This window comes from Centropristis striata, chromosome 20, assembly GCF_030273125.1.
Source record: "Centropristis striata isolate RG_2023a ecotype Rhode Island chromosome 20, C.striata_1.0, whole genome shotgun sequence".
In the NCBI taxonomy this organism is placed as follows: Eukaryota; Metazoa; Chordata; class Actinopteri; order Perciformes; family Serranidae; genus Centropristis; species Centropristis striata.
In genome coordinates this window covers 10,100,966-10,115,267 of record NC_081536.1, presented here as the reverse complement: position 1 = coordinate 10,115,267, position 14,302 = coordinate 10,100,966, and the positions used below count along the sequence as shown (strand labels likewise).

The 14,302-nt window shown below is 38.6% G+C and overlaps 1 protein-coding gene across 1 annotated transcript in view; it reads right to left on the bottom strand.

Moving 5' to 3' along the window:
• The window catches only part of wdr27 (WD repeat domain 27), a 49,860-nt gene that overhangs the window by 14,966 nt on the left and 20,592 nt on the right, over positions 1–14,302 (bottom strand). Inside the window, 3 exon segments of the mRNA XM_059359021.1 lie at positions 4,688–4,786; positions 6,845–6,947; positions 13,293–13,390. Of these exon segments, the coding sequence (XP_059215004.1) occupies positions 4,688–4,786; positions 6,845–6,947; positions 13,293–13,390 (300 nt within the window).

The following is a 14,302-nucleotide window of genomic DNA, read 5'->3' as shown; positions in this document are numbered from 1 at the left end:
TTCTTTATTATGATTATATGGCTCTCAACACAACATAAATCCTATGTGAGGAATATATAACTCTTAGCATGCTTTGATTCTCAAGGTGGAAACTTATCATGTCTCTTTATTTAGCTGCAGACCCTATGGAGCCCACCAGTTTTTTCACACATCTGTGAATTTTACGACTTCAATCTGCTAGGATCTTGGCAAGTTCATGTAGTATGAGATGGTTAGTGACACAAATCTGAGAATAGAAACAAGTGGTGGCCAATAGGAGATGACCCTGTGAAAAAGATATTACACTGAAAGGAGATGGTTTTGATTATTCACACACATTTGAACATTTATGTCCAGATTTCCATGTGGAAATAAGATTGATAACGATTAAAGCAATATCTTAATTTATCACCTGACCTATAGTGGACAACACAGTAACGATTTTGATTTTCTTTTTTTAGTTTACGCTTTGAGAGCATGTGCTATCATACAAAACACAATGTGCAGAAGTACTGGTGGGGAGCAAGCATGCTCTGACTGATGAAGTGTGCCTTCAAACTCTGCAGATTACTGTAATACAGCCAGTAAATGGCCAAGGATCAAACTTTCCACTTTCAAACTTGGAAATCTGAATGTAACATTGTGCTGCAAAGTTTAACTGAATGAAATTACACAGATGGACATGAAGATTTAAAACATATGCCTCGAGTCCAAAAGACAGTCAACAAGTCTCATGAGATGTCCAACCAAGGTTGTGATATTGTATTTTAAAGGGATTCTTTTGCAAATCTACTTGGTTTGAACAGTTCCAAAAGAAAATCATTAATCGGACAATAAAACATAAAAAGGAATGTTTCTCTGCAAGAAATGTTCTGGAGATTTTGAAAGGATGCTGGTATAAACTACAGCAGTAAAGTTTTAATTATTCCCTGTAACAGCAATTGAAGATGTTAAATGTCTTTGTCCTGTGTTAAGTGTATAATATGTATCATATCTGCATTAAATTTGTTTAAAAAAAAAAAAAAAAGCAACAACAAAAAACCGACTATACCCATGCTGTCCATTTTGTTGAGTTGTCCACTTACATTATCCCAAATCATGTATGAAGGACATTGGGCTCAGGAACACTTCAGAAAACCACTGTAGGTAAACACAGTCTGCCACTGCATCTACAAATGCAAGTTGAGACCCTACTGTCATGCAAAGTGAAAGCTGTACATCAACAACATCCATCCGGCTCATTTTAGCAAAACAATGCTGTGTCACATTCTATACATGTTACAAAAGCATGGATTTGAAGGAAAAAGCACAGGTACTAGACTGGCCTGCCTGCAGTCCAGACCTGTCTCTGTGTGTTAAATGACAAGATGGCCTAAAACTTTCTTCACCTCAATAACTCCGAAACTGAAATCATACTGTTCAGTCCTCCAAACACAATTTGTCAATTCCAAAATCATCTCGGTCCACTATCCACCAACATAAAGTCCTCCGCCAAAGATCTGGGAGTCACATTCGTCTCAAGCCTTGCTTTTGACCCACACATCAGAAAAGTTGTTCAGTCCTGTTTTTTCCATTTACGCTCCATCTCCAAAATCAAACCCATGTTGTTACCCTCTGACCTGGAAAAAGTCATTCATACTCTTAGATTTTCGTTTAGATTACTGCAACTCCCTCCTCTCTGGCATCTCCCAAAAATCCCTTTCTCGCCTCCAACTGGTTCAGAACGCAGCAGCTCGGCTTCTTAGCATTAACAGACGCTTCTTTGCACTGGCTCCTTGTTTGTTTTAGGATTGATTTTAAGATTTTACTGATCTCTTTTAAAGCTCTTTTAGGTCTGGCTCATAGCTATTTAACAGAATAACTAATTCCATACGAGTTGACCGGCGTCCTTAGATCCTCGGGTGGCGCCCTTCTGACCGTTCCAAAGTCAAAACTAAAAACCAGAGGTGACCGGGCTTTCTCCACCAGAGCGCCCGACTTTGGTACGAGCTGCCTGAGGAGATAAGGCGTGCAGAGTCAGTAACTTCTTTTAAATTACTTCTTAAAACCCATTTTTATAGACTTGCTTCTATGTTATGCTCTCTATCTTACCACTCCTTTTTACTTCTTCACTTTTCACTGCTTTTACCTTTTATTTTCGGTGTATCTGAGAATGTCTTCTGAGTGTTCCTGCTCTGTGTCTTGTTGTTTTTCTTTTAATGTAAGAATTGTTTTTAGCCTTATGGCATCATTCTCCTAGTGATTAACTGCTCTCTGTTGAACCACTTTGTAAACTGCTGTTTTTAAAAGGTGCTATATAAATAAAGTTATTATTATTATTATTAAGGTGATGGAACATGGGGGTAGACATACCCCTGTCCCAACTTTTGAAAAACGTGTTGCAGGCATCAAATTAAGAATAAGTGTACAATTACAATATACAGTTTTCAATTTAATATATGTCAAAAATGATTTAGCAAATTATCATAATGTTCTTTTTACATTTAAGACAACTTGGAAATTATTTTGAGTATGACTGTTCTAACCACAGATAACAGCACTGTGTTACCCCACAATTCACCACATAACATTAGCTAGAGTAGCAGCATGAGTATAGCTGACACATCTAATGGTAAAGTTAGCAAGTTAAGGTTCGGCTATTTCACTGTAATAAAATTACCTAGCATGAATAAACTTTACTAAATGTAATGTGAATAAAAATACATTAACTCGTCCGAGAACGGTCAGTCTGAGACTGTCAAATGTTCATATCCGATGGTGGCTGTTAAACAAAGAAGACAAAAACTCCCATGATCCCATGCCCAGTCTTTTAAATGAAAGATGCTGTGTGTTTAAACTTAAGGTTTCCTTTGATGGGACTGTATTGATATCTTCCTGTTTAGATTGTTTGTAGGCCAAGCAAAGAAAAACTTTAAATCCATTATGCAAACAAGCTGAAGTAAAAAGATCACAAATTGATGCATACAAAGCATTTCTTTGCTCACACAGTACCATAAACATAGATTTTTGTCTCTGCTGCATCCCTTTAAGACAGTGTGCAACAAAACCGGAGTACAATTAAACTACAATGAATCCAGTTAGAAATTCCATAAACAATCAACAGAAATGTTGGAAAGTAGCTCCTGAACTGAACAAGAAAAACACTGTATACATCCTTTGTTGACTGTGGAACTGTGCAGCCAATCACAGGCTGGAAAACCCTGCAGGCAGCCAGTCATAGACGTGGATCAGCACAGTGCACAAAGCGAGTTGCTAGATCCCACAGGGTTGTGGCACGATAGAGCGGTAGTCATTATCTGATTGGAATAAAAACTGGCCACCACTGGTTAAAACCACAGAGTGATTTGGAAGATATTCATTTTAAATGAAAATGGTATTACATAAAGAAGAAAAAGTTTATTCTTGTTGTAGTGTTTGTATATGCCAGCAGCATTTTAGTTGGGGTTTATACACATTGCAATTCTATTGTGTTATGTTAACAATTTCAGTATATTGTGCAGTACTTAGACAAACAATTGAGTGCATGCACCCACACATACACATAGAAATTAATCCATACCACACATATGAAACGCAACAAGAATCCGAGCTCCTTATTATTTCTATCGTCTTCGTCATATTGAATTCTTTCCTGGCTACGAGTAGAAATTCTGTGTCCTGAACTTTGGGATGGTCTCAATAAGCCCTGCTATGTGACCTCAGCCTGAGGATATCATTCCTTCATTGCAAGCACTTGTACACATGTGGTTCATAGCAAGTAGAGATGGTGCAGACTATGGACCAACTGAAGATAAGATATTCATCTAAATTATGTTTAAATGACTTTCAAACAATACATTGTGAGTTTATAAAAACATCACGAGAAAATGACTAAAAAAACAACATATCAGTATTTTTATTTTGTTAATTACACATTCCTCTCCACAGCACTGCACCCAGTTCCTATATTCTCTTCTGAAATGTGTATTTAAAAAAAAAAAATACAATTTAAGTAAAATACACATCTTCATTCAAGCTCTTAAGACAAGGGCTGAAGACTGAAGACGACATGACCTGACTGACACTGCTTCTCACAGTGACCTCTTATCTTTACTTTCAAACATTTTTCTTTCACGCTGTTTAAAGATGCTTGAGATAAAGATTTAAGTGATTTGCATTCATAATTAGGAGAAGAGTGGAGGGTAAACACACATTAACACTGTTGCCTGTATGCATTTCCCCTGGAGTGTGCAGACTGTAACATATGTCCACAACTGGAAAGTAAAAGCAATCTCTGGTGTAAATTCAGATGTCTGATATCTGATTTTTGCAAGAAAAAGTGAAAGTATGGCACGGTGATATGGCCAAAATGTATCATATTATATGTAATTTAATATCTCAATAATGATATTTATCAAAATGTTTATTTGATAAATAAATAGTCGATATGAAATAATCACATGGTAGAGCCTATTATTATATACTCCATACACTTTGCTCCAGCTTTGCTCTCACACGCAAGGATCTGAATGTAATGCATCGTCCAAATGACATAAATATTGCTGTAAAACTGTTTGGCCACTTGTTTTTCGACATCAAAATAGAAACAATGTTGAAAACTTTTTTTTATATATATATAAATTATCATAGCACCCAGCCCAAGGTGAAAGTGAAACATTTACTTAAATTGGAAATAACAAAACCCCAAAGACAAAAGGCAGATTCTTACCTCTGGTGTGGCGGGGTTGAAAGTCACACTGAGCACTGTGTCGGAGTGTTTCTGAAGCTTGTGTAGGTAGCTGCTGCTGCGGATGTCATATACGTAGGCCTGAAGTGAATGAGAGGAATACACGAATAAAAGCAGGTAGGAACTGTAACCATGCAGTGATGTGGAATGTATATAAAATTAGTTAAGTTGACCCACAGTGATGCTCACTTCAATACACAGGTGTGCTCTGATTAAAAAAGCTGCACATAAGTTTCCATCAAATACCAGATTCTGATTTTAGATATATTACCTGAAAAGATGCATAATAATACAGAAACAGAAACGAGGCTAGTGATGGGTGCTGTCAGAAATTTTCTCTCTTGCACCTCTAACCACCATACCCGACAGCAATGCCACAGTGTACAGGCACAAACTCAGATACGCTTCTATATCCCTGCAGCAAGGCGCATGATCATAGAAGGGAGTTAAACACAAGGATCTTCTTGAATTAAGTTACTCTTTAAATGGGGAAAAAAATGGTAAAAACTCTTGCACAGATTGCACAACATCAAAAGACACTCAAAGTACTCAAACACTAAGCACTTACCAAATTAAGTGGCAATTGAGTGATTAACAATCCTAATGAGCCCATGCAGATAGATTACTGTTATTTTGTACTTTAGGCAGTAAAAGCCTCGTTGATCATCCCTTCACTTGTGGGTGTTAAGTAGGTGTTGATTTTACGCTTGGTTTGGGCACATAAAAGGACATTCTCATACTGCTTGTATAGACGTCCTACATTCAACACTTTGAATTGCAATGTTAGAGTTGATATTTAATGTGTTATCAGCTTGTTAGCAGTTTTTTTTTTCTTTAAATACAATCAGTGAGCTTTAAGACCCATTCATTTGCTTCAGTGCCATGAGCACAGATAAAAACAGATGTGGGGATGTTTGTTACCAGACGACGACTCATCAGATTCCTGCAGCTGTTTTGGATTATGTTTCCCTGAAAATCGCTTCAAGTGAGCTCCGTCAAACCGTCCATGGGTAGAGTGTCTCCTGTCTTAGGCATATGACGTGTGTGGTGCCTAACAGGGCATGAGATACTTGGAATAAAAAAAGTTCTTTTAGGAATGCTTAAATATCACATGGATCCCCAGATGTATCAGTTTATATCCACTGTAACTGAAGCGGAGATCGGGGCAATAGGGCTTGCAGTTATGAAAACTGAAGAGGAAAACTTTTATCCTCTTAACAATCAAATTCATGTCAGATGATAAGAGGGGAACTCAAAACGGGGTAAAAATAATATATATTTCAACATACAACAGGTTAATATCGACCACACTGAAATGATATTCCACTTAGATCGTTTTTTGGCCTTGTGTTTTTTTTGGAAAATGTGAAATATGATCTAGGGAGTCTTTTAAAAGTATTCCGATTCTATTTTTCCATGATTGGTTTTTGATATATTAAGACAAGTACAAATGTGTCTGGCTTATGGAAGTCTCTGGGCAGCTACAAATAAATACGGTGTAGCTCACTACTACCACTACTCTCCTGATTTCCAAGAAGCGTTGGAAATGTCCGATCTCGACAGAGATGCTCTCAAATGTCCGTGCTGTGCTGAGTCCCCATAATTAATAATAACCAGCAGCATGCATATATTATTCCACTGCTTTCAACAGGCAAGTACACCAGACGAAAAAGGGAGATGGATAAGGAAAAGGGAGGCAGTCTTCTGAAAATGTCTTGAAGGCAAGTATAAGGCGCAGTCTGGAAAAGCAATTAAACAGTTTTGCTTCAACATAAATGTTGAATTTGACTTCTATGGAAAAAGGCCTGAGTCCAAATAAAAAATTCTGCGTCAAGCACAAACTCTTCTCACCTTAAATGGAGAAGAAACTGATAAATATATGCTGCTGATTTCCTAATGTCCTTCTCCTTTATGAGGTCAAACAGTAAGATTTGAGTCTAAAATAATTCATTATTTCAGAATACTTCGCAGCTTATGCCTATCTGTGCCTACCTGTGAACTGCAAATACACTTTAACACCCCAAATGTCTGATTATCATCTTGTGAAATTATACTTAAAGAAAACCAACTGGCTGAGATACAGTATATATATAAGTGTACACACACACAGTAAGGAAAGACAAGAGTATTAAGACTTACACAGTTATCCTCAGAGCCTGAAGCAATGAACCGGCCGCATGGTGAGACGGCTGCAGAGCACGGATGGCAGCGATTTAGATGGTTCTCATAACGCCGAACACACCTGAAGAGCAGATGCATGAAAGTCTAAAAACTTGACTGGTGATGAATACATTCTTAGATTTGTGGGGTCCCTGTGGAATTGAATTAAAAGTCACCTGGCTTGGATCATTACAACAGTCATATTAAGAGCATGTCATATTTTATTGAATCCATCTTAAAACAAAAAAACTGTATTATTATCTAAAAACTATGCTTGGAAAAGTTCATATCTTTGTAGTATGGACATGAGTAGTGCACAAGTTCAGCCATTTTTTGGGAATCTGCTGTAATGTGTCGTAGGATGAAAATGCCAAGTCTATATAGTATAATGTACTTGGACAGGAATAACCAAAAAGCCTTCACGTTGTTACAAACATTTGAACCAGCCGAGGACAAGTAGTTGAGCATGACTCAAGCAAAACACTGGAAAGAGAAGGTAGGAGATGACGAATGGCCCCCTCGTGCCACTCCTGTGCTGTTTCTTTTGGTTTGCAACAGCATGTAATGTCTTTACAATGCTACTAACAGCTAGCTGAGTGAAGGTCTCTGTATGGGCTGGCATGCTGGCAGGGCTTTGACAGGATATAGTGAGAGCATGTCTTTGACATTCACATGCTAATGTCATTAAGCTGGACTAAAAGTAGGTCAAATTCTCTAGTGATCATAAAGACATTTGATATATCCAATACACTGAGCAAGTTCAATAAAAGCAAGCAACGACAGCAAACTTTATAAAGCTTATAATGTTGATTGTTGTTTAGACTGTGTCAGAGAGCTGTTGATTCAATTCAACTCTATGACATTTTTTACAAGGTCGTATTCACTGGCATTACTTTCTTTTGTATGGTGTTCCTCTCATTCTTCCAATATATTGTCACTGTCAGCTGACTGCGCCATCTGCCCATACAGCCTTAAAAAGAGTAAGTCACAAAGTCTCGCTGGCTGCAACCGAACACCTCATGAGACTTAGTTGGTTCAGCCAAAAACCTCAAATGTCTCGACAATGCTGCACAAAGGGCCACCTGACTAAAAAGAAGGGGAAAAAAATGTTGCTGGTAGGGTCACAGCCTTGATGGTGGATAATTACTAAGCCCTTTGCAAGAAGACACTGAAAATTGAAAAGGAAAATGTTTTTTTAATACTGAAACTATTTCATTTTGTGATACATTAAGTATTCCGCTAGCACATATTGCAATATACTGCAAAGTAAATACTTTTGTTCAGCTGAATATCATGTCCTTAAAGCAAAAATGTTTTAACATCTGTCTCTTTTATTTATTAAGATAAAGTTTGCTCATCTCACTTCAATCATTTATATTGCAGAAAAATTGTTGACTATTAAATAGACAGACTGACCAGCACTGTCATAAAAGCCTGTCGGAAATGTTGCATGCACCTGACAAAATGAACAGTTTGTATTACAGTCTACATAGTCCACCTTAACAGAATGCAAATGTCTGTGGACTATGAAGTCCCACATAGCTGCTTCCAACATCTGCACTATTGAGTCCTCTCCCCATCTCAGCACTGGCGAACCTACTTCCCTTTTTAACACCACCTGCCTTTCCATCGTGGATACTGTTTCCCCCCTTTAGAGTAAAAAAGCCTAAGCCAGAGGTCTCCCGTGGCTTAATGACATCACCAGAGCCCTGAGGAGGGCATGCAGAGTAGCAGAGCGTAGGTGGAAGCATGATAAGCTCCAAATTTCCTTTGAAAATCTGAGGGACAGATTTATCAACTATCAGGCAGCAGTTAAGGCTGTGAAAGCCAAGTACTTCTCTGAGCGCATCACAAACAACTGTCATAATCTGACAGCCATATCTAGTATTATCAAAACTGTCATCTGTCCCGCCACAAGTGTTAGCTTAGTTTCAATGAAGTGTGACAGTGTTTTAAAATTCTTCACAAATGAAGTTGAAGACACGGAATGAACATCCCTCCACACACCTCGCTGTCTCACTGGCGTGTAAAGGCCCCCACACATCACCCGACGGGACCCGATGCCGACGAGCTCTTGTCCGACGATTCACACTACCCTCCCTTACTGAGATAGTCTCCCCCATTTAATCTGCAACCTTCCCTCTGCTAACTGTCCCAACTGCTCTACTGAAGGATGTCTTTGACGTAGTCGGCCCCAGCACCCTCTCGATAATCAATATCGATATCTATAGCTCTTCGACCACTGGCATCGTTCCAACCTGCTTTAAGCTTGCCATGGTCCACCCCCTCTTGAAAAAGCCCAATTTAAACCCCACTGTTGCTAGTAACTACAGACCAATATCTTAACCCCCATTTCTGTCAAAGTTTCCTGAAAGGGTAATTCTCAGTCAACTGTTACACTATCAACACCAAGAAAACATAGTGGAAAGATTCCACCTGGACATCAAATGTTGAATGGCACAAAACGACGAAAGCAAGTCAGATGTTCTCCTTTCAGGCCCCCCTTACTACACTAAATTAATCTCCAACAGCATAGGAAATATGGCCCCTCTTGTCAAACCCCATGTGAAAAATCTCGGTGTGTTTTTCGATTGCTCTTTTAAGTTTGAAAAGCAGGTAAATGCAGTTGTAAAAGCCAGTTTATTTCAGCTACACACTATTGCCAAGATAAAGTATTTTCTCTCATCCAAAGATCTTGAGAAAGTCATCCATGCTGTCATAACCTCACGGCTAGAATATTGCAATTCCCTGTGTACCACCATCAGTCAGATGTCCCTGTCCTGCCTGCAGCTAGTCCAGAACACCGCTGCCAGGCTACTGACAGGTATCCGGAAGAGAGACCATATGAGCCTATTCTGGCCTTCCTCCATTGGCTTCCAGTGCTGTTTCTAATTTACTTCAAGGTCCTCCTGTTCATTTCTAAAGCCCTGAATGGAAAGGCCCCCTCCTATATCTTGGAACTCTTGACCCACCACCTCCAGGTCGCACAAGGTCATCTAACCTGGGGCTGCTGGCTGTTCCCAGGTCTAAAGTTAAGCTCAAGGGGGGGCCGCGCCTTTTCTGTTGCAGCACCGAGACCCTAATATAATAGCATCCCCCTCTCCATCAGATCAGATACTACTTTGACTGTGATTTTTATACAATTTGTACAGCACTTTGGTCAACATGAGGGTTTTTAAAAAAAAAGTGCTTTAGAAATAAATTTGACTTGACATGATTATCAGGTATTTTAAACAATGCAACTTTTACACACAAGACAAGATAAGCAGCCCCTTCAGCAGCTGGGGGATTTGAACATAAATAACTGATAAATCTAAATAAAATAAAATTTCTCAACTAAGCACCATCTAGTGGACTGAAAATGCATTTAATGTTATGAATCTAGTGCATTTGTTATAGTTGTTTTTACAAAATAATATGTCATATAAAAAGCTATCAATCCTATATATCCATGCAAAATATCGCAACACAATGCTGTATTGATATCCCCCTCCATCCTCCCCAAGAACTTTTACATAACAGGGCTATTGTCTCCGGTGTGAGAGTTACTCATGACAAAATTATTGAAAATTGAAAAAAATTTCTTGTCATTTGGATACATAGCAAGATGGATGGGAAGAGTCTGTTTCTAAATCCCAATCAGTGTATCTGGACGTTCAGGTCTGCAGAAGAGCTGACACAACCTGTCACTATCACACTGATAAGAAGCAGTTTAACAAGTTAGAATAAACACTCATCTGGTTTTCTAGGTCAGAATGTGGATCTAATGTTAGAGCGGAGATGCTTGGCTGAATCCCCCCCCACCCCACACACACATTTTCTGTGTTGTGTGAGTGATGACTATCCGGCATTTGCCTGATGACTAACGCAGACTATACTGGAGGGTCTGCTCCACACAAGTGGGAGCCTATACAGTTACTGAATCCACCTGGGTATTCAGTGTCAGTCATCAAGGTAATCAGCAGGCTAATCATAGCTCTTTATTTGCAGCCAACATATTTCACCCAATTTAACTGTGTCAGAGCAAATCAGGTGAAAGCTTGCTTTGTCTTGAACTTATTTAATGTAAATGCATCATTGATCTATTTAGTCACAGCATCAATGTAACAGATGGTGGTAATTCCACCAGATTTAAGAAGAATACACCACTGGACTAAAGAGAAACATCTGTTCTCTCTATCTTTAGAATCAGTATCTGAGTGAGGCGAGTTTAAACTATGCTAAATACTGCAATGTCGAGCCCTAAAGTGGAACTTTGCACACTTAAACACATTTTGGAAATACAAGGGGTGAGTGAAGGCTTTACAAATAAACCAATCAAGTGGCTTACATTTCTGATAAAACTCTTCAAGTGCTGCAAACGTTCATAAACCATTATCCTCAGTCAATCTTCGCTGGATACACATGGGTATCATGAATGTTTGTGCTTCTGTCTGAAAAGGAAGGAGCAAGAAGTGCTGGGGATTCTCATGTGACTGAGCAAAATAAAATTAAGATTGAGTTTCAGAAGTTTCCACTGAGTGAAATGTACATTTCCCAATGTGGCTTCTCTGGAAGCTTTCTTGTTCAACTGAAGACGGAATACAATATTGACTTCAATTTTGTCCCAACTTACTGTAAGCATTACTGCGTTTCTGTGTCTAATGAAAACACTACTCCATTAACGGTGCCATAGCCATATACAGTATGATCATGGGTAAAAGAAAAGCTTTTACCCAGTCATTCATCAGCAGTGTTTATGGACAAGCATGATTAAGTCATAAAATAACTCTGTTAATGACCCCGATTGCAAAGCATTTATTACATTTTTCTTGATAAAATAGCAATGACCTGAAAAAATAAATGCAGATGTTGAACTAAACATGGCCTCTTATTTAATCAGTCTTGTGAGAGAATGTCGAGTCCAACTGATATGTTACTGTCCACCTGCCAGCCAAATTTATATACACTTTTGTTTGACTTGGGTTTTAAGAGGTGAAGTGAAATGGTCACTCAAAGTATTGCTCCATTTAGACGAAAAAGCTACACTGACACTGACTAAAAACAACCTGATTATCAAGAGGATCAGTCACATGAGCACCTTATGTAAGCTTTACTCATGCAACACATTTTTCCAAGAAATTTTATATTGCCTTATTATGTCATGAGGAGATTCTGATGAACATAAAACCTACAACTGGCTTAACTATTTCCATTAGCGGCACACATTAAAAATAAATCAATTTAGAAAAGCTGTAACTCTTTCTGTGGTTCATACTAGCAACAAAAACAGACACATACAGTTTATCAAAGAGGGAAATAAAATTAAGAGAGTGAACAAATTGAAAAAAAATTGCTTCTACATATTGTTTTCATTTATCCATATGTTTCACCTCAGAGGAACTGCATCTGCTGCAGGATGCGTGATGACAGCTCTAAGAACCAGAAGTTGACCTGGAAACCAGGCACAAATATTTATCAGATAGCAATAAGGTTTTGATTGAGTCTGAGATGAGGAGTTAAACATGGAAGCAGTCTCAGACATGAAAGAACAAAATACTCAAAAATGCCTACTACAGGGCCAAAAAGAACATTTTGAAATCCAAGAGAGCGAGATAATTTTCCGCCTTATATACATCTGCTACTAAGGGCCAAAGAAAAATATTCTCAGTTACGTACTTTGGAAATTTAAAAAATGCAGACTCAATCATCAGCTGAAGAATGTTTATGTAAGAAAATATGTTGATGTTATTGGAATATAAGATAATTTTGCTATCCCTGGAATAACAGAAGGAAAAAACAATATTGGTTTATTCCTTGAAAGTAGGGTAGGCAGTTCTATCATAAAAAACGGCAGAATTTTAAAATACAGCCCTCCTTCTTCCCTGTGTGCACCTCCTACGAGATAAGCATGGGCATATAAACACACCTTATACAGTAACCTGTACAAGTACTAGTCATTCATTGTGATTGTGATCCCTATGCAGTTATTCTATTACTTGTAAACTTGTGGGCCTGTAAAGCCCTTTGAGATGACAGACAGTGAGGCTCAAGCTAGCTACATAAACAGGATAACTTATATTAGACATAGCAACTATTTTATCAGGATTTTCTGCTTTTGAATCAGGTCTGAAGGGACATGCAGGCACATCTGCATTTTTAGAACAGCCAATAGGAATGATCTAGTCTCACACCACAGGCTAGATTTTCCAAAGCCTGAAAACAGAACCAAGAGGAGGTACAGAAGTCTAGATTTCTTGTAATGAAGCATAAATCTAACGGGGTAGTAATGACATATGTTTCATTAAAGTTACTTCTGAAAAGAATACATCAGTATTCAGCAAATGTGAATAAACATTGTGTTTTAATTGCATTTTTCTTGCCCGATTTTTACTTTAAAGGTGCACTGATTTACAAATACAACAGAATAGACTATATAAATGCCAACCTCAGTGTACGGAGGTCCCACATCTTCACTCCATCCGTTACTGCACTTGTGAGGAAGAGGTTGTATGAATCTGGTGCTTGTGTGCTGAACATGGAGCCCTGTGAAATATACACATACAAAAAAAAGACGAGTCAGCACATGCTTGACTGAAATAGGTTGTAAATCAGCTTGTCTTATTGTCCACTACTGGAAAAGTTTGTTGCTGGATATCCTGTATTGGCAAACTGTTTTCAGATTTCTATTCCAAGTAGCATTATTACTTCCTAAAAGTAGGAGGTGAAATTAAAGACAATCTAAGCACAGTGAGGCTGGAAGGAACACTGGAATGAAAGCTAAATTGTTGTTTATTTGTCTTCCTGTGTCATTTTCCATATTTTATATACCACTATGAGATATAGAGTTATATAATATATATATATTATAAATATAGATATATAACTTTCACACCTAACAACTTTCAAGTTGTTAGATGAGACAGCGGAGTGTGTGTGTGTGTGTGGATGAAAGGGAGAAAGAGAGAGAGAGAGTGCAGTGGTGGGGGTGTTTTTTGTTTAGATTTCCATTAAGAGTGTGAGAACGGGAGTCTGAGAGGGCATTTCTAGTTCCATTTTCCGAGAAGTCCTCTGCTCTGATGAGTTCCAGGTGAATTTTGCAGAAGAGGCGATGGAAATTTGAAGTGGGAAAAGCTGCTTCACATGCTGCAGTTCCTGATGTTTGGTCCGCGTCGGGACGAGAAAGTGAGAGGGGAGGGAAGAGTGATGTTGTGTGTGCAGTCTCCAGGCAGGGGCAATCCCTCTGATCCACAGGTATTAACCCTACAGCATCCAAAGACCCTCGGGCACCCAGGCGGAGGACCCCACATTGACGCAATAGCCAAGCTGAAACAACACACTGCAGGCTTTCCACAGTGTATGGCACACAATAGCTGGCGTGACAAAGAGCAGGCACCTCTGGGTCGAAGGAGTATAGTCAGCTGTGTGAAGAGTACATTGCAGTTGAGTGGTTTGATG